Raw genomic sequence first — 21,109 nt, 5'->3', positions numbered from 1 at the left:
AATGCAATTGTTTGTGTTAGTTGTGTGTGTTGACCTGAGTACAAAATCCTGCAGCTTTAAACTGCTCCTATCATTGACCATCTTGTCAGTGAGAGGCTTGACTTTTTATTCAAATACATAATTTTACACACTGCACCTTTCCACCATTTGAGAGAGGATGTTTACTAAAGTAATTTTAAGATAATTTATTAAGCAGAAATGGTTATTTGATGCAATATAATTAATTAGGCTGAAAAAGGTATACCAGCCATGCCAGTTGAGCAAGTCCTATTTGTACAGAGTTGATCGCAGCTTGTGTTAGCAGCATTCTGCTCTCACGCAGTGTTCAGGAATTTTTTTGTTTTCTTCCTTCTCCCCTACCTAAAGCATGTTCCTGCCTCAGCGACATGGCCCCCTGGTCTGGAGGCTGCTATCTGTAAAAATCCTGCTGAAGGTCTAGATCCTGACCTCTTCCGAACCCTTGACACCATCCTTCCGGTGTCCACAAGGAGGCCTGGACCAGGTGACCCTGACTTTCCAGGGACTGGTAGAATGAGTCTAGATCTCAGGAGTTCTACACCATACAGAAAATATCAGTTTATTAAAAGACCCCCCCTTTCTTAGTGTTTAGCTTGGTTGACCAAGTTTGTAGTTTAGTGTGCAGTTTTATCTCTGGGCAGTGACTTTTCTGTTTATTTAGGGCAAACATAGTGAAGCAGCCTGAACTTGATGACCTGCAGTGACCAAAAGCTTAGACTGGGTAGACTTTAAGCAGCATCTTACCAGGTGCAAAGGTCAAGGCAGAGAGATTGAGAGAGGAAATTCCAGAGCTCAGAGCCTAGTCTCCCTCAGCATCAGCCTAGATTATACACTCAAGGCTGAAAGTGTAGCAAAGATGTTACAAGTGTATTAGTCTGCAAGGAAGAGGGAATTCACAGCAGGCAATGACTTGACAAGTTAACAGTCACAGGCTGATCATTTTTAGAAACACAATGAGCTGAAACATCAAGGAACCCACAGCCCAATCACAGGAAGACACACTTCTCTGATTTGGTGAGAATTGGCCAAAGCTTTTGAGCGACTGTGCTGATAGGTTAATGTTCACAGGTGGATGAGCTAGTGCACTGAATGGTCAAAACTCTCTCAAGCTGTGCTTAAATCAAGAGGACTGTTGTCTGAGATTAGATCACTGTCCTCTCTGTCCCTCCATATAGGGGAACCTTTGATCAGGAGACAAGAGACCTCACATCTGGCCACATTGAACTAGTGCTAACCATTCAGGGCAATTAGATGGGTAAAGACAGGCTGCTGCTTTTGACAGCTGATAGAAGTCTGCTGCATGCTTGCATGTTGCTTCACATGCCTCCTAGCACAAGACAATCAGCAGCAAAAAAAAATGTCCAACTGCATTAGCCTTTGGCACAGCTTTGTAAAGATTCAGATGGGAACAGCAATGCACAGTGTGGTGCTGACCCATGTAGACTAAAATAGTACCAGATTTGATCTAATCTACTGAGTTAGTAGCAACCTCAGACACAGAATTCAATAGAAATATTTTTATTATAATTCTATAAACATTTGAGATAAATTTATCTTCACAGCAAGCTCCATGCCCTCAAGAAATAAATTAACGTCAAATCAAAACAGAGTTATATCAACCAATCAGCAGCCAATACATGCTCCAAAATGACTCATTTTTAATGGAATGGATTGGCTTGGTTCCTTTCAATTTATTTACAAAACCTGAATTGGAGGCTCGATGTTCTGGAATGGGGGAAGAGAACTCATTCAAAAATATTTAGCTTATAATTACAGCCTGTCTCTAAGAGTATGGCCGCTCACCCACTGTTAGGTTCTTGCAGCGACGATAACAGACACTGCCACACCTCCAATCGCTGCCACTGTTGCTCCAAACAGCCACTTCCATGGAATCTTCTGGAAAAGCAGAGAGGAGGACAGCAGGTCACTCACACCAAGACACAGAAATTACCCTTTCCTGATGGTCAGTGTGTTACTTTATCCCCTTTCCAACCCCGAGCAAGAGGGGCCAAGCTCTCGTCAACAGATCCGAATCAGACGGGATTAAAAACCGTGCAGCATTGTAGTAAAAACTGCAATTCTCCATTGGGAAAGAAATGTAAAACACTGTCTGTTCCTCAGCGTTATGAATGTCCGTGTTGGATGCCAGCACGGGATTAGACACAGAGTAAAGCTCCCTCTACACTGTCCCCATCAAACACTCCCAGGACAGGGTTAGATGCAGAGTAGAATCAGAGGTTTACAGCATGGCCCAACTTGTCCATGCCACCCTTTTTTAAAACGCCTAAGCTAATCCCAATTGCCCACATTTGGCCCATATCCCTTTATACCCAACGTACCCATGTAACTGTCTAAATGTTTTTTAAAAGATAAATTGTATCTGCCTCTACTACTACCTCTGGCAACTTGTTCCAGATACTCAACACCTTCTATGAAAAAATTGCCCATCTGGACACTTGTATCTCTCACCTTAAACCTATGCCTTGGACTCCCCTATCTTTGGGAAAAGATTGACTATCTACCTTGTCTATGCCCCTCATTATTTTATAGACCTCTATAAAGTCACTCCTCAGCCTCCTATGCTCCAGAGAAAAAAGTCCCAGTCTATTCAGTCGCTCCTTCTATTCCAACTGCCATTCGTCAGAGGGAGTAAAGCTCCCTCTACACTGTCCCCCACTAAACACTCCCAGGACAGGTACAGCATGGGATTAGATAGAGTAAAGCTCCCTCTCCATCTCAGGTGAGCATTCCTATTGTGTGAAGATTTTTATCAGGATGCTACTTGTAACCTGTATGATTGGACAATATGTTTGTAATTCACATACCCATGATGGTGGTGATGTGGAGGAGCGAGTGGGCACAGCCATGTTTCCGAGCATCTTCCGGCACATGGCCTGTTCCATGCTCCGCTGCTCTGACTGTTTCCTCAACAACTGGGTCAGCTCAGCTTGAATCGCCTGCAGATCAGGAGCAACATCGACTGTTTAAAAAAAAATCACAGAAAATTCCAAACAAAGCACTTGTTTGTGGACGACACAAAGGTTGGTGAATTTGCGGATAGCAACGAGGACCATCAGAGGATACAGCAGGATATAGATCAGTTGGAGACTTGGGCCAAGAGATGGCAGATGGAGTTTAATCCGGACAAATGTGAGGTAATGCATTTTGGAAGGTCTAATTACAGATGGGAAATATACAGTAAATGGCTGAACCCTTAACAGTATTGATAGGCAGAGGGATCTGGGTATACAGGTCACTGAAAGTGGCAATGCAGATGGAGAAGATGCCTTTATTGGTCGGGGCATTGAATTTAAAAATTGGCAAGTCATGTTGCAGCTTTATAGAACCTTAGGCCACATTTGGAATATAGTGTTCAATTCTGATTGCCACTCTACCAGAAGGATGTGGACACTTTGGAGAGGGTACAGAAAAGATTTACCAGGGATGTTGCCTGGTATGGAGGGCATTAGCTATGAGGAAAGGTTGAGAAACTTGGTTTGTTCTCACTGGAACAATGGAGGTTGAGGGGTGACCTAATAGAAGTCTACAAAATTATGAGAGGCATGGACAGAGTGGATAGTCAGAAGCAAGTTTTTTTTTTAAACACAGAGGGTGGTGGGTGCCTGGAAGTTGCTGCCGGGGGAGGTAGTGGAAGCAGATACAATAGTGACTTTTAAGGGTGTCTTGACAATTACATGAATAGGTTGAGAATGGAAGGATATGGTCCCTGGAAGGGTAGGGGGTTTTAGTTAAGTCAGGCAGCATGGTCGGTGCAGGCTTGGAGGGCCTGTTCCTGTGTTGTAATTTTCTTTTGTTCTTCATTCTATGTATTTATCATGGCCAATCCACCTAGTTGACACATTATGTGGGAGGAAACCGGAGCACGCAGAGGGAACCCATGCAGACACGGGGAGAACATGCAAAGTCCACACAGGCAGTGACCTGAGGTCGGAATTGAACCCGAGTCCCTGGCACTGTGAGGCAGCAGTGCTGACCACTATGCCACCCTTTGTAACATCCTGAAATCATAAAAAGAGTCCTTCCCCCCCCGAATCCAGACAAGGAGCTGCTCAGTGCTGGGCAACAGACAGAACAACAAATCAACCACTGGTGCTGTTAAAATAGCCAGGCTGCCTGAAAGATACCCAGATAAATCAGTCAACAATTACTTACTATGTCTGGATAGATGCAGTCCAATACAGATTCCACATACACACAGATACAGGCCAATACACACACACACACACACACACACACACACATGAAACTTTGCCCTGTCTGTCTCAGAGCTGAAGTCCCAACTCAGCGACATACAACAGAAATCACAACTGCCAAGGCACCATCTGCAAATCTCCACTCACCTTGTTTAACGGTTCCAGTTTTGAAGCTTTCCGTAGGACAGGTATGGCCTCTGCATATTCACCCTGTAGGGCCAAGACCTGGGAACAGGAAACAAAGAGGGGGAACAGGAAACAAAGAGGGAATCAGAGTACAGTCTCAAAGATCAAAAAAAATTACAGCACAGGAACAGACCCATCGACCCTCCAAGCTACACTGACCATACTGCTCAACTGAACTAAAACCCCTATCCTTCCGGGGGCCATATCCCTCGATTCCCACCCATTCATGTATTTGTTCAGACACCTCTTAAAAGTCACCATCGTACCTGCTTCCACTACCTCCCCCAGCAGTGAGTTCCAGGCACCCACCACCCCTCTGTGTAAAACATCTGCCTCTTACATCTCCTTTAAACCTTGCCTCTCGCACCTTAAACCTACGCACCCTTGTAATTGACTTCCACCTTGGGAATAATCTTCTGACTATCCACTCTGTCCATGTCCCTCATAATCTTGTAGACTTCTATCAGGTTGCCCCTCAACCTCTGTCATTCCAGTAAGAACAAACCAAGTTTCTCCTACCTCTCCACATAACTAATGCCCTCTGTACCAGGCAACATCCTGGTAAATCTTTTCTGTACCCTTTTTAAAGCCTCCACATCCTTCTGGTAGTGTGGCGACCAGAATTGAACACTATATTCCAAGTGCGGCCTAACTAAGGTTCTATAAAGCTGCAACATGACTTGCCAATTTTTAAACTCAATGCCCCAGCTAATGAAGGCACGCATGTCATATGCCTTCTTGACTACCTTCTCCACCTGCTTTGCCACTTTTAGCACCTTGTGTACCTGTACACCCAGATCCCTTTGCCTATCAATACTCTTAACGGCTCTGCCATTTATATTTCCTATCTGTATTTAGACCTTCCAAAATGCATTACCTCACATTTGTCCAGATTGAACTCTATCTGCCATCTCTCCGCCCAAGTCTCCAACCGATCTATATCCTGCTGTATCTTGATGGTCCTCTTCGCTATCCACAAATGCACCAACCTTTGTGTCATCCACAAACTTAATCAAATCAGTTATATTTTTCTCCAAATCATTTATATATATTACAAACAGCAAAGGTCCCAGCACTGATCACTGAGGAATGCCACTAGTCACAGCCCTGAAACACACCCTTCCACTGCTACCCTCTGTCTTCTATGACTGAGCCAGTTCTGTGTTTACCTCGTCAGTTCACCTCTGGTCCCGTACAACTTCACCTTCTACACCAGTCTGCCATAAGGGGCCTTGTCAAAGGCCTTACTGAAGTCCATGTAGGCAACATCCACTGCCCTACCCGCAATCATCTTTGTCACTTCCTCGAAAAACTCGATCAAGTTCGTGAGACATGACCTCCCCTTCACAAAACTAAGTTGCCTCTCACTAATACGTCCACTTATTTCCAAATGGGATTAAATCCTGTCTTGAAGAATCCTCTCCAATAATTTCTCACTGCTGTAAGGCTCACCAGCCTGTAATTACCTGGATTATCCTTGCTGCCCTTCTTAAACAAAGGAACAACATTGGCTATTTGCCAATCCTCTGGGACCTCCCCTCATCCTGCCAATTAAACGGGCAGTTTTGGGTTGATGAATGTCCAGTTCACAGGTATAAACCCCAATAGTAAGTGTGGACTCCAAGAGGAAGACTGTGTTACCTTTCCTGCTTGAATAGCTTCTCAGAACAAGTATCCGAGCCGATGCAGAAGCAGATTCAATGACACACAACAACTGCATGACATAAAGGAAGAGGAATGGGAAAATATAGGCTTTGGTTTTCATCCTTCAAGACAGACAAATCCCTCACTCGTGGTAGTGGCAACAAAGCAAGGTCGGGTTACAGGATCAAACAGCGACAGATCCTTCAGCACAATCTGGGTTTGAGTGCAGTAATGTCACTGGGGGAGCTGCAGTCCCAGCAACATGGAGACCTCCAGACATCCTGTTCAGCTTCAACAGTAGAGACTCAATAAAGGAGATGCATGGTGAAAGCATCCTGGATAATTTAACCAGAATGCAAGCAGTGAAACACTAACACACACGCACAGAAGTACACATACAAACACGTACATGCACACACACACACACACACACACACACACACAATCTGAACTTCAGCAATCCCCCCCCCTTTGCTGATTACTGTCATAATCACACACACACACACACCTAATTACATTCTGCCCTTTTTTTTATTCCATTCTACTTTCCTGTCTTCATTATTATAATAAGATTTCCTATGTAAACCTGACACACTAATTATTCTTCCATCAGCACTGGCGCAGTTACAATCAATTACAGACACTATGAACCTGAACATGATCATTTAAAATGGAAAGGCTGACAATTTGTTTTGTTTTTTCACGCGATGTGGGTGTTACTGGCCAACATTCATTGCCCGTTCCTAACTGCCCCTTTAGAAGGTGATGGTGAGTCACCACCTTGAACTGTTGTGGTGTAGGTACACCCGCTGTGCTCTTAGGGCGTTTCAGGATTCTGATCCAGCGACAGTGTCAATATAGTCAGGGTGAAGAACCTCTGGGTGGTGTTCCCAGGCATCTGCTGCCCTTGTCCTTCTAGATAGTGGTGGGCATGGGTTTGGGAGGTGCTGCCTAAGGAGCCTTGGTGAGTTCCAGCAGTGCATCTTGTAGATGGTACACACTGCTGCCACTGTGCAACAGTGGTGGAGGGTGTGCATATGTGTGGATGGGGTAGCAATGACTTGGCTGGTGTTGAGTTTCTTGAGTGTTGTTGGTGTTGCACTCATCCAGGCAAGTGGAAAGTATTCCATCACACTCCTGACTTGTGCCTTGTAGATGGTGGACAGGCTTTGGGGAGTCAGGAAATGAATTACTTGCCTCAGTATTTCTAACCTCTAAACTGTCTCGTAGCCAAATTATTTGTATGGCTGGTCCAATTGAGTTTCTGGTCAATGATAACCCCCAGGATGTTGATAGTGCAGGATCAGCAATGGTAATACCATTGAATGTCAAAGGCAATGGTTAGATTGTCTGTCAAAGATGGTCATCGATTGCATTTGTGTGGCTCCGATAGTTACATGCCACCAAACCTGGATATTGTCTAGGTCTTGCTGCATTTGGAAATGAACTTCTTCAGTATCTGAGGAGTCGTGAATGGTGCTGAATATTGCACAATCAGCAAGCATTCCCACTCCTGACCTTATGATGGAGGGTCATTGATGAAGCAGCTGAAGATGGTTGGATTGAGGACACTACCCTGAGGAACAGCTGCAGTGAAGTCCTGGAGTTGAGGTGACTGACCTTAACCACCACAACCAGCTTCCTTTGTACCAGGTATGACTCCAACCAGCGGAGAGTTTTCCCATTGGCTCCAGTTTTGCTAGGGCTCCTTGATGCTACACTCGGTCAAACGCGGCCTCACCTCTGGAATTCAGCTCTTTTGTCCATGTTTGAACCAAGGCTGTAATGAGGTCAGGAACTGAGCGACCCTAGCAGAACCCAGAGTGTCAGGGGGCAGGTTATTTCTGAGTAAGCGCTGCCTGATAGCACTGTCGATAACCCCTTCCATCACTTTATTGATGACTGAGAGTAGACTGATGGGCCAGTGTCTGTGGGAGTTTGCACATTCTCCCCATGCTTGCATAGGTTTTCTCCGGGTGCTCCGGTTTCCTCCCATACCCCAAAGATGTGCTATTAGGCTGATTGGAGGTAATAAATTGTCCCTAAATTAGTTTTCCCTCAATGTGGAATGCCATAAGCATAGATAAGGGTCACGGGTGGAGGGGGTCTGGTAATGTTAAAATGGTGGCGCGGGCTCATTGGGCCTGTTTCCCAGGCTGTTTTTGTTCTTTGATTTGTGTACAGGACATATCCGGGCAATTTTCCATGTTGCTGGGTAGATGGCTGTACTGGAACATCTTGACTAGGGCATGGCAAGTTCTGGAGCACAGGTTGTTAGTACCATTGCCAGAATATTGTCAGAGCCCCAGAGTCTTGGCAGTATCCAGAGTGTTCATCAATTGGGTTGATATTCTATAGCGTTTAAAAGAATGAGAAGCTGATCTCATTGAAACTTAAAAAGTTCTTGCAGAGTGCAAAAGGGTAGATGCAGATAGGTAGTTTCTCCTGAGTGCTGATATCACACGGAGTGAATCAAATTGGCTGAAAACTGACATCTGAGATGTTAGGAACCACTGGAGGAGCTGAGATGAATCATCCACTCGCTGCTTCTGACTGAAGATAGCTGCAAATGCTTCTGCCTTTTCTTCTGCACCATGCTGGGAATCCCATCATTGAGGGCAAGGTTGTTTTGAAGTGTTCTCCTCCTGTTAGTTGTTAATTGTCTACCATGCACTCTGGATACGGAGAGCAACAGAGCTTCGATCTGATCCATTGGTTGTGCTATCAATTAGCTCTGCCTATCACATGCTGCTTTTGCACGCAAGTAGTCCTGTGTTGTAGCTTCACTGAAACATGTCCAATCCTGTTCCTGGCATGCGCTCCTGAAGTCTTTATTGAATCAAGATCAATCGCTTAGCTTGATGGTAATGGAGAGTGATGCATATACCAGGCCATGAAGTTACACATTGTGGTTAAACACAGTTCTGCTGCTGATGGCCCACTGGGTGGCATGAATGCCCAATTCTGAGTTCCCAGATCTGTCCTGAAACTCTCTCATTTAGCACAGTAGCAATGCCAAACAAAATGATGGAGAGCATCCTCCGTGAAACTGGGACTTCATCCCCACAAGGATTTTGCAGTGGTCAATCCTATCAATGCATCTCTGATAGATAAATTGGTGAGGATGAGTTCAGGTAGGAATTTTGCTCTTGATGGTTTTCTCACCTCCTGCTGTGGACCAAGTCCGGCATATTTGACCTTCAGAACTTGACCAGCTTGGTCAGTATTGGTGTTACTGAGCTACTCTTGGTGATGGACATTGAAATTCCCCACCCAGAGTATTTTCTGTACCCACCACCCTCAGTGCTTCCTCTAAGTGATGTTTAGCAGACACTGCTTGACCTGCTGAGTTTATCCCACAGTTTCTGTTTTTATTTCAGATTTCCAGCATCCACAGTATTTTGCTTTCAGGATATAGGCATCGCTGGCTGGCCAGCGTTTATTTCCCATCCCTAGTTGCTCTTGAGAAGGTGGTGGTGAGCTGCCTTCTTGAATTGCTGCAGTCCATGTGATGTGGGTTGACCCACAATGCTGTTTGGGAGCAAATTCCCAGGATTTTGACTCAGCGACTGTGAAGGAACAGCTGATATATTTCCAAGTCAGGATGGTGAATGGCTTGGAGGGGAGTTTGCAGGTGGTGATGTTCCCATGTATCTGCTGCCCTTGTCCTTCTAGATGGAAGTGATCGTGAATTTGGTAGGTGCTGTCTAAGGATCTTTGGTGAATTGCTGCAGTGCATCGTATAGATAGTACACACTGCTACTACTGAGCGTCGGTGGTGGAGAGAGTAGATGTGGTGCCAGTCAAGCAAGCTGCTTTGTCCTGGATGGTGTTGAGCTTCTTGAGTGTTGTTGGACCTGCACCCATCCAGGCAAGTGGAGAGTATGCCATCACACTCCTGACTTGTGCCTTGAAGATGTGGCTAGGATTTGGGGAGTCAGGAGGTGAGATACTTGCCGCATGATTCCTAGCCTCTGACCTGCACTTGTAGCCAAGTGTGTTTATGTGGCAAGTCCAGTTGTGATCCTGGTCAATGGTAACCCCAAGGATGTTGACAGTGGGGGGATTCAGTAATGGTAACACCATTGAATGTTATGGGGCAATGGTTAGAGTGTCTCTTATTGGTGATGGCAATTGCCTGGCATTTCTGTGGCGCGAAATGTCACTTATTATTTAATTGGAGAGAGATTGCCAAGCTCCGAGATTCAAGGGGCTCTGGGTGTCTTGTGCATGAATGACAACATGGAACAGCAAGTAATTAGGAAATCTATTAGAACATTAACATTTATTACGAGGGGAATTGAATAGAAAAGTACAGGATATTGTGAGACTGCATCTGGAATACTGTTGATCTCCTTATTTATGGAAAAGTGTAAGTGCATCAACAGTTCAGAGAAGGTTCACTAGACTAATACCAGGAATGGGTGGTCTATGAGGAAAGGTTAGGATGGTATCCACTAAAGGTTAGAAGAATAAGAGATGGCTTGATTGAAACAAAGAAGCTAATGAGGGGCATTAACAGGGTGGATGCAGAAAGGATGTTTCCTCTAGTCAGGGAATCTAGAACAGGGCGGGGAGGTCACTGTTTAAAAAGAAGAGGGTATTCAATAAAGACAATGACGAGGAGAATTTCTTATCTCTCAAGAGGATGAGAAGTTTTTGGAACTTTCTTCCTCTATGGGCAATGAGAGCAGAATCTTTAAATATTTTGGAAGTATGGGAAGATAGATTTCTGATAAACAAGGGGGAGGGTGGAAGGTTATCGGGGGTGAAAGGCTATCAGGGTCGGCAGGATGTGGGTTAAGGTTACAATCAGATCAACCATGGTCTTCTTGAATGGTGAAGCAGGGCTCGAAGGGCCGAGTGGCCTACCCCTGCTTCTAATTCCTATGTTCACGTGTCAGGATGTTGCCAACTAATCTATGGGATGGATATTGAATTTTGCCACAAGTTCCCGGATGTTTGTAAGGACTTTGCAGTGTGACTGGGCTGGGTTTTCTGTTCCTGTTTACAGTAATTCATTTGACACCAGATGATCAGTCTGATCTTATTCCTTTTTGACTTTTCTGTAAATTCCTTTAGTTTACCCAAGTGTAATACAAAGATATCATTTAAGCAGGTTTATAATATTGAGATTCAAATTCATTAGGACCTGGGCCTACCTTCCCTTTCCGGAAGAGTGCCTTGACGTTGTTTGGTTGGTGCTTGAGGGCAGCATCTGAGGATTTGAGAGCTGCCTCAAAGTGTTCGAGTTTTAACTGAGCTGCTGCCAGGTTATTCAGACATTTCACCTTCACTTCCATCAACTCTTCTTCCTCTGCGTCCGCAAAGTCCACTGCAAAATTCACATCAAATATCAGAGAAGGAGGGAGGGAGGGAGGAAGAGAGGGGAAGGGACAGCAGACCTCAGGAGAGCACCCTTCCCTGAGAAACACCTGGGGAAACAATGTAGAGAACAGTTAAAAAAGCAAACCAAAAAAACAAACTGGGTCATATAGCGGGGAGACTGTCCTACACACAGATGTATTGCTGTGTTTTGTAACTGTGAAATTCTATGCAACAATAGTTCATACAGGAAGATAGCAGCACTGAGCGTGAGCTTAGTTTAAAGCTCCCAGTTTGCGATTAGCAGTTTTCCAACAGAATTGCTCCTGGGAACTCCCCTATCACTGATTTAGATTATACAACTGAGATCCCAGCTTTGCCGCTGACACGTAGATTGGTTTAGTATGCATTGGAGATCTGACCATAAAATCATAAACAGACATTGAACGAACATTGAGGGGACATAGCTTTAAATTAAGGGGTGGTAGTTATAGGACGGATGTCAGAGGTAGGTGCTTTACTCGGAGGGTAGTAAGGGCGTGGAATGCCCTGCCTGCAGCAGTTGTGAACTTGCCAACTTCAAATGGTCAGTGGATAGGCATATGGATAACATTGGAATAGTTTGGGTTAGAGGGTCATTAGATTGTTGCACCGACCAGTGGAACCAAAGGGCCTGTACTGCGTTGTAATGTTCTATGTTCTAAATGGAGGGGGCAAACTGTGCAGCTAAGCACAAAATTATCCATTTGGAACCAAAAAGAAATTGAAACAAAGAACAAAAGGAAAGTACAGCACAGGAAAGGGCCCTTCAGTCTTCCAGACCTCTGCTGATCATGATGCCCTAACTAAACTAAAAAAAGCCTTCTGCCCTTACTCAGTCCATATGCCTCTATTCCCTCCTTATTCATGTACCCATCCAGGTGCCTCCTTTCATCACCTCCTCTAGCAGCGCTTTTCAGGCACCTGTCACTATCTGCATGAAAACTGTCCCCTGCATCTCTCCCTTAATCTTTCCCCCTCTCAACTTAAACCCATCCCCTTATGTAATTGACACTTCCACCCAAGGGAAAAAACCTCTGACTATCCACTTGTCTATGCCTCTCATCATTTTGTAGATCTCTATCAGGTCTCCCCTCGGTCTCTGTCTTTCCAGTGAAAACAATCCTAGTTTATTCAACCTCCCCATAGCCAATACCCTTCAGGCCAGGCAACATCCTAGTGAACCTTCTTTGCACTCTCTCCAAAGCTTCCATGTCCTTCTGGTGGTGTGGTGACCTGAATTGCACACAATACTTCAAATATTTGACCTCAGTATTATTTATATACTGAAAAACTGGAAACAGAGGAGTTCCCAGAGATTTGGGAACCTCTCTGTACAGATCATTAAAATGTAATGGATGCTAATAATAATCCAAAAGGCTGGTAGAATGTCAGCTTTTATAACAAAAGAGCTGGAATGTAAAAGGAAGTTCTTCAGATATGCAAAGTTAGACCACAGCTGGAGACAGAAAACCTTGCATCTGTATTCCTTGGTTCACCTACAATCAGTTAATGGGAAGAGTTTTTCCTTGTCTACTTTATCTAAGTCTTTCATTATATTGCACACTTTGATTAAATCACCCCTCAATCTCCTTTGCTCCGAGGAGATTAACCTAACTTCTCCAAACTAATCTTGCAGCCAAAATTCCTCATCTCTGGAACCATTCTGGTAAATCTCCTCTGCACCCTTTCAAGAACCCTCACCTCCTTCCTACAGTGTGTTGACCAGAACTGGATGCAATACTCTAGTTGAGAGGAAGTTCTCCAGTTGCACAAAGTTAGATCACAACTGGAGTACATAAGAATATAAGAAATAGGTGCAGGAGTAGGCCATCTAGCCCTTCGAGCCTGCCCCGCCATTCAATAAGATCATGGCTGATCTGTCGTGTCTCAGTTCCAGATTCCCGCCCTCTCCCCATAACCCTTAATCCCCTCTCTTATCAAAAACCCATCAACCCGCGTCTTAAAAATATTTAGCGAGGCAGCCTCCACCACTTCAACGGGCAGAGAATTCCAGAGATTCACCACCCTTTGAGTGAAGAAGTTCCTCCTCAACTCTGTTCTAAGCCGCCCCCCCTTTATCTTGAGGCTGTGCCCCCTAGTCCTATTATCCTTTCTGAGCGGGAAGAGTCTCTCCACCTCTATCCTATCCATCCCATTCATCATCTTATACGTCTCAATGAGATCTCCCCTCATTCTTCTGAACTCTAACGAGTACAAGCCTAGTTTATTCAGCCTCTCCTCATAACTCAACCCCCTCAACTCCGGCATCAGCCTAGTAAACCTCCTCTGCACTCCCTCCAAGGCCAAAATATCCTTGCGTAAGTACGGCGCCCAAAACTGCACACAGTACTCCAGCTGCGGCCTCACCAAAGCCCTATATAGCCGCAGCAAGACCTCCCTACTTTTATATTCAATCCCCCTCGCTATGAAATTGTGTATGGTGCCGGACATCACATTTCAGAAAGAAAAGATAGGCCGGGGGAGGACAGCATCATAGATTCACAAGCATGTGACGTTCGGAACATAGGCATGAGGAGCAGAAGTAGACAAATTCAGACCTTTGAGCCTGCTCTGTCATTCAATCAGATCATGGCTGATTTCTCCCTGGTCTCAAATCCACCTCCCCATCTGTTCCCCTTTTCCCTTTTGTAAAAATTTAAAATATCTCTATCTCCTTCTTGAAACCATTCAATGATTCAGACTCCATCACGCTATGGGGCAGCGAGTTCCACACATTCATCTCACTCTGTGATTAGTTGTTCCTCCTCATCTCAGTTTTAAATCTACCGCCTCTCAACGTAAACCCGTGACCTCTTGTTCAAGATTGCCCCATAAGAGGAAACATTTAGACCATAAAACCATAAGACATAGGAGCAGAATTAGGCCATTTGGCCCATTGAATCTTCCCCACCATTCAATCATGGCTGATATTTTTCTCATCCCCATTCTCCTGCCTTTTCCCCATAAATCCTGATCCCCTTATTAATCAAGAACCTATCTATCTCAGTCTAAAAGACACTCAATGGTTTGGCCTCCACAGCCTTCTGCAGCAATGAGTTCCACAAATTCACCACTCTCTGGCTGAAGAAATTTCTCCTCATTTCTGTTTTAAAGAATCATACTTTTAGCCTGAGGTTGTATCTTTGGTCTACATTTACTTTATCAAGACCTTTTAAACTGTTCTAAGGCAGGAATTAAATTTGAATTCTCGAAAATATGGAAGGTGAACAGTCAATTTGATTCAGTTCTTATGATCATGAAAGGGTTAAATCAGATAGACAGTGTTTTCCAGTGTGGGGCAGTAGAGGTAAAAGGGCAACAAGCTAAAAATCAGACCCAACTGTTCAGGAGAAAAGTTAGGAAACATTTCTTCACCCACAGGATTGTAGAAATGTGGAAATCTCTCATCCACAAAAAGCTAACTCAATCATAATTTTAACTCAGATTGATCAACGCTTACTAGACAAGATTATTAAGAGATAAAGAGCCCAAGTGGATGGATAGAGTTAAAACGCACATTAGCCATGATCTCACAGAATAGTTGAAGACTGGAGGGGCTGAATGGCCTCCTCCTGTTTGTCACAATGGCTAGCATCTTTCATTGAGTACCATTCAAACAATCCCTGATGTGGTGAGGCTGAACCTACCTTTGGAGGTGGCGTTTACCACATTGAGGGCAATATCGTAGGAGCTGATTGCAAAGACATATTCATTCCGCAAAAAGTAAAAGTTCCCTCGCTCTCGTTTCTTATTGGCCAGCAGCAATCTCTCTTTTCCTGATAGGAGTTCGATATCTGGGCCGTCACTCACAGAGAGGAGCTGAACCTCCAAGTGGACAGCGCTGCCTGGAGGGACAACAGGCTGGGAGCTAGAAAGAGGTGAGAAACAACATTATAAATAACCACCCATACACAACTCTCACTACACCATTTGATTCAATTCACAAAGTGCCAGACAGCATGTTTACCTTCACACACAGAGTCCTGTGGGAACAGTGAGATAGAGATTCTCACTGGGATCTGGGTATAACCCAGCTCAGAACAATAGGTTCAAACCCTGTGAGCTATAACACTCCAAATTCCTGTGAGAATCAACACAGCACCACAAAGAGTCCACAAAATCTCAGAGAGAGAGACTGGTGACAGATCCACTACAGCATTATAGAACAAGCTTTACTCTGCATCTAACCCCGTGCTGTACCTGTCCTGGGAGTGTTTGATGGGGACAGTGTAGTGGGAGCTTTACTCTGTATCTAACTCCATGCTGCACCTGTCCTGGGAGCGTTTGATGGGAGCCATGATGTGGAGATGCCGGCGTTGGACTGGGGTAAACACAGTAAGAAGTCTGACAACACCAGGTTTAAGTCCGGTTGGACTTGAACCTGGTGTTGTCAGACTTCTTACAGTGTTTGATGGGGACAGTGTAGTGGGAGCTTTACTCTGTATCTAACCCCGTGCTGTACCTGTCCTGGGTGTATTTGATGGGGGGGACAGTACAGAGAGAGCTTGACTCTTAGCCCTATGAAAGTCAGTAGATGGTGTGGTGGAGGGGGGGAATTGAAGTGAAGAAACAGACCAATGAAATTGTTGCAGTTTAAGGTGTGGGGTTTGCTGTTTTTGAAGGCTCAGTTTTAACGTGGAGTTCTCCGCACTCACCTGCCCAGGCTGCCATAGGCATACTTCGCATCAGAAATAATTAGCGCCAATTCATCCTGGTCCATCAGCTGGATACAGAGGTCTAACGCCTGCCAGGAGAGAAAGAGAGAGAGCCTGAAATGATGCTCCCATACAAACTGGCTCTGCCAAAGACATCCAGAACACAGCAGCTGACCTCACACCAACCTGGATAACATCACCATCCCCCACGGTAAAACAAAGACTGGGATCTTCCTCTACCTCCGTCCCATCCTCCAGCATCACCTTCAGATGTACAGTTACTGTCTGACCTTTCTGCGGCCTTTGTTCCTCATGCTTACCAGTGACCAGAACCTTCTTCTTCAGAAGCCCGTTCCCTGCAGAAAACACATCAAATCTCCTGTTGCATTTGTAAAAAATAATCTGGATTCAGCTGTGATGAGAGTCAAATATCCTGTGAACACAGTGTCTGGGTTTACACATTAACAATGAGAAACAGCAAGGATTTTGCCCAGGGAGTGAACAGGAACATTTGAATTTCAACTGCGGATCCTCCAAAGGGAGACAGGCAAAAACGGGATTCAGACACCGAGATGGGTTCGCTATCACAGGCCAGGGGCCCTCATTGTCACTCAGAGAGTGAGAAAGAACCAACACGAATGGAAGCACTTTATTAAATCAGAGCAAACACAAAAAAAGGTTCTTCGTTGACCAGAAACAAGATCAGCCTGGATGACGTCGTCAGTTTAATGCCTGAACCAAAAGATCGACCCCCCGGCCGGGCGGCGCTCCCCCGGCGCCGACCCCGACCCCCCCGGCCGGGCGGCGCTCCCCCGGCGCCGACCCCGACCCCCCCGGCCGGGCGGCGCTCCCCCGGCGCCGACCCCGACCCCTCCGGCCGGGCGGCGCTCCCCCGGCGCCGACCCCCCGGCCGGGCGGCGCTCCCCCCGGCGCCGACCCCGACCCCCCCCGGCGCCGACCCCCCCGGCCGGGCGGCGCTCCCCCCGGCGCCGACCCCCCCTGGCCGGGCGGCGCTCCCCCGGCGCTGATGTATCATTTGATCTATTAGAGCACGAAAGGTAGTTAACCGTACCCAGCACCTGTAGCCACTCATCATCTGGATCTTGCGAACTGTCCAAGTTTTCTTCCTTGCTTGCGTCCTCTCCATTCACCTCCAATGCACGGGCCTCCAAACTTTCCTCAGCTGCTCTCTCCAGTTCTTTGGCGAATCCAACTCGTTCCAGAGAAGGGAGATCACCTGAGTCATCCTCATCTGTGTCACCATTCGTCATCTCAACATCTTCTCCACTGTCCAGGAGAGAAGCTTTTGTGTTGATTAATTTCTTCCCTGGGGTCACAATGACATTTTGCTTATTCCCTAGTGTCTGTGGCCCTGCATCTCCAGCTGCCCCCTGGTTACCCGATACCAGCTCCTCCATTTTGGCTCAGAAACTGCAACAGAGAAAAAGAAAGAAATGTGAGTATTATAACCAGCACAGGATCAATTCTTCTGATGGAAAATGATCCAGGTATTCACACTCCAAGCTGCTGTCCAGTTATCCATTGCAAATGGTGATAGGGTTCACACTGCGGAGAGCATCAATGTAAAAGCTGATGCTCCCACAGTCAAACAGGAGACCGGGTTCTCAAAGCATCCTTTCCGATTGTATCACAGCTTGGTATGGCTCCTGCTCTGCCCAAGACTGCAAAAAACTACAAAAGGTCATTAAAGTAGCCCAATCCATCATGCAAACCAGCCTCCCATCCATTGACTCCATCTACACTTCCTGCTGCCTCAGAAAAGCAGCCAGCAAAATCAAGGACCGCACACACCCCAGACATTCTCTCTTCCATCGAGAAAAAGATAGCAAAATCTGAGGACAGGTTCCAACCAGCTCAAAAACAGTTTCTCCCCTGCTGCCATTAGCTTTTTGAATGAACCTACCTCACACTAAGTTGATCTTTCTCTGCACCCTAGCTATGACTATAATACTACATTTGGCACTCTCTCCTTTACTTCTCTATGAATGGTATGCTTTGTCCATATAGCACGCAAGAAACAGTAGTTTTCACTGTATGTTCACACAGGTGACAATAAATCAAATGTGGATACCAAACCATATCTAGCAAAGATTTTCAAGAGAGGGGAAAGAGTCAGAGAGTGTCTGCTTAGCTACTGCCCAGCTGAACCACTACAGGAGGATCTTTGTCAACATAAGGCCACTCTCCAACACTGGAGGCCCCAAGCCTGAGTTACCTAGACACAAATTGTAAATCAGACAGATTCTGTGCCAAGGATAGAAACAGTAACCTGGAAATGCAACACCCAGTGAACCCACAGTGGAATTCATCACCTTTAAGTCCCTATCCCTCTCTCTGACCCTCCCTCTCTGTCTCTGACTCCCACTGTCCCTCACCCTCCCTCTCTGTCTCTGACTCCCTCTGTCCCTCATCCTCCCTCTGTCTCTCACCCTCCCTCTCTGTCTCTGACTCCCTCTGTCCCTCATCCTCCCACTGTCCCTCACCCTCCCTCTCTGTCTCTGACTCCCTCTGTCCCTCATCCTCCCTCTGTCCCTCACCCTCCCTCTCTGTCTCTGACTCCCTCTGTCCCTCATCCTCCCTGTCTCTCACCCTCCCTCTCTGCCTCTCCCTCTGCCCCTCACCCTCCCTCTCTGCCTCTTCCTCTGCCCCTCACGCTCCCTCTCTGCCCCTCACCCTCCCTCTCTGCCCCTCACCCTCCCTCTCTGCCCCTCACCCTCCCTCTCTGCCTCTGCCCCTCACCCTCCCTCTCTGCCTCTGCCCCTCACCCTCCCTCTCTGCCTCTGCCCCTCACCCTCCCTCTCTGCCTCTGCCCCTCACCCTCCCTCTCTGCCTCTGCCCCTCACCCTCCCTCTCTGCCTCTGCCCCTCACCCTCCCTCTCTGCCTCTGCCCCTCACCCTCCCTCTCTGCCTCTTCCTCTGCCCCTCACCCTCCCTCTGTCTCTCCCTCTAAATCTCTCTACCCCTCACTCCCTCTGTCCCTCACCCTCCCTCTAAATCTCTCCCTCTACCCCTCCCTCCCTCTAAATCTCTCCCTCTACCTCTCCCTCTACCCCTCCCTCTAAATCTCTCCCTCTCCCTCACCCTCACACTCACCTTCTTCCTGATTTCCGCTACTCACACAGAGGTCCCGCCCCGGGTCAGTTCATTGGCCGTTGGCAGCGGGCTCCATCTGCTGATTGGCTGCTGAGAACGCCAATCACAACCATTTCCGCTTCCTCCGACTCAGCCTCCAAAATGTAACATCAACCGAGTAACAGCCCCAGCAGCACCCAGCCAGCCCCAGCAGCACCCAGTCAGCCCCAGCAGCACCCAGCCAGCCCCAGCAGCACCCAGCCAGCCCCAGCCGGCCCCAGCCAGCCCCAGCAGCACCCAGCCAGCCCCAGCAGCACCCAGCCAGCTCCAGCAGCACCCAGTCAGCTCCAGCAGCACCCAGTCAGCTCCAGCAGCACCCAGTCAGCTCCAGCAGCACCCAGCCAGCCCCAGCAGCACCCAGCCAGCCCCAGCAGCACCCAGCCAGCTCCAGCAGCACCCAGTCAGCTCCAGCAGCACCCAGCCAGCCCCAGCAGCACCCAGCCAGCCCCAGCAGCACCCAGCCAGCCCCAGCAGCACCCAGTCAGCTCCAGCAGCACCCAGCCAGCCCCAGCAGCACCCAGTCAGCTCCAGCAGCACCCAGCCAGCCCCAGCAGCACCCAGCCAGCACCCATCCAACTCCAACAGCATCCACTCAGCTCCAACAGCACTCACTCAGAGCCAAGAGCACCCACCCAGCTCCAACAGCACCCACCCAGAACCTATTTAGAGCCAACAGCATCCATTCAGCACCCACTCAAATCCACTCAGCACCCACTCAAATCCACAGCACCCACTGAAACCCACTCAAATCCACTCAGCACCCACTCAAATCCAACAGCACCCACTCAAATCTAACAGCACCCACCCAAATCCAACACCACCCACCCAATTCCAACAGCACCATCCAAATCCAACACCACCCACCCAAATCCAACAGCACCCAGCCAATTCCAACAGCATCCACCCAAATCTAACAGCACCCACTCAAATCCAACATCACCCATCCAATTCCAACAGCACCCATTCAATTCCAATAGCACCCACTCAAATCCAACAGCACCCACTCAAATCCAACAGCACCTACTCAAATCCAACAGCACCCACTCAATTCCACTCACACCCACTCAAATCCACTTGCACCCACTCAAATCCTCTCGCACCCATTCAAGTGCGCAAGCAGCCATTAGAGAAACACAGATACAAATACGTCTTTCTAAATATGCAATATCCACTAAGAGCCTGCAGCAAGCATCCCACCGCAGACACTGCAGTTTCAGGCTCTTTAAGTCCCTGGTGTCCCTATTTGAGTCTGAGTGCAGTACCTGAATGGACTGAATTCATCCTTTGCTCTCGAGGTCCTGCCCATCTGGATCTTATGTTTGCCACTGGGAAATATTTTAACTCACATTGCAGGTTAAAGGTTATTGAGCGATGCATTAGGCGAAGATTAACTGAGGTGGCTTCCCTTGGTCAGTTTTGCAGATTCTACCTTTGGAGTATTGTAGATGTTCCCTGGAGGACTGTCAACAAGAACTTTCAACAAGGTAGTTCATTCACTAGCTTAGCAGCTGCTTAAGCACTTGTGTTCTTCCTAAGCTCCCAGGAATAATTCCCACGTTTCTGTCACAGGATCACTTTTGTAGTCACATGATCATATTCTCACTTGAGCACTCAGTTTACAGAGTATATTCTCCAAGGTGGCTATAAAGTGCGTAAAAACGCCCCATTCAACTGCTGCCATCTAGAAGGACAGGAGCAGCAGACACATGGGATCATCACCACCTGGAAATTCCCCTCCAAGTCACTCACCATCCTGACTTTGAAATATATCGCTGTTCCTTCACTGTCACTGGGTCCAAATCCTGGAATTCCCTCCCTAACAGCACAATGAGTTTACCTACACCACAGGAACTGCAGTGTTTCAAGAAGGTG

General features: G+C 47.0%; 1 protein-coding gene across 1 annotated transcript; it reads right to left on the bottom strand.

Moving 5' to 3' along the window:
- Positions 1 to 1,557: 1,557 nt before the first annotated feature.
- Positions 1,558 to 19,235, bottom strand: fkbp8 (FKBP prolyl isomerase 8). The gene is made up of 9 exons (XM_080213012.1): positions 19,199 to 19,235; positions 17,157 to 17,515; positions 16,271 to 16,440; positions 16,085 to 16,173; positions 15,077 to 15,297; positions 11,225 to 11,397; positions 4,380 to 4,457; positions 2,844 to 2,975; positions 1,558 to 1,914 (listed from the first exon to the last, which is right to left on the bottom strand). The coding sequence occupies exons 2-9, from the start codon at positions 17,500 to 17,502 to the stop codon at positions 1,828 to 1,830; spliced, it is 1,296 nt and encodes a 431-aa protein (XP_080069138.1). The 5' UTR covers positions 17,503 to 17,515; positions 19,199 to 19,235; the 3' UTR covers positions 1,558 to 1,827.
- Positions 19,236 to 21,109: the final 1,874 nt, after the last annotated feature.

The sequence above is a fragment of the Carcharhinus amblyrhynchos genome, chromosome 26 (genome assembly GCF_965287045.1).
Source record: "Carcharhinus amblyrhynchos chromosome 26, sCarAmb.v2.hapA, whole genome shotgun sequence".
Classification (NCBI taxonomy): domain Eukaryota; kingdom Metazoa; phylum Chordata; class Chondrichthyes; order Carcharhiniformes; family Carcharhinidae; genus Carcharhinus; species Carcharhinus amblyrhynchos.
Note: the sequence above shows the minus strand (reverse complement) of the source record. Positions and strands in the feature narration are given on the sequence as shown.

Bases quoted from the DNA above. Each gene is read 5' to 3' on its own strand.
- fkbp8 (XM_080213012.1), bottom strand. From the start codon at position 17,502: ATGGAGGAGCTGGTATCGGGTAACCAGGGGGCAGCTGGAGATGCAGGG. The intron at 16,441-17,156 runs GTACGGTTAACT...TGTTTTCTGCAG, and splicing joins TGAGTGGCTACAGGTGCTGG to GGAACGGGCTTCTGAAGAAG. The intron at 16,174-16,270 runs GTTGGTGTGAGG...CTCTCCTGGCAG, and splicing joins GGGATGGTGATGTTATCCAG to GCGTTAGACCTCTGTATCCA.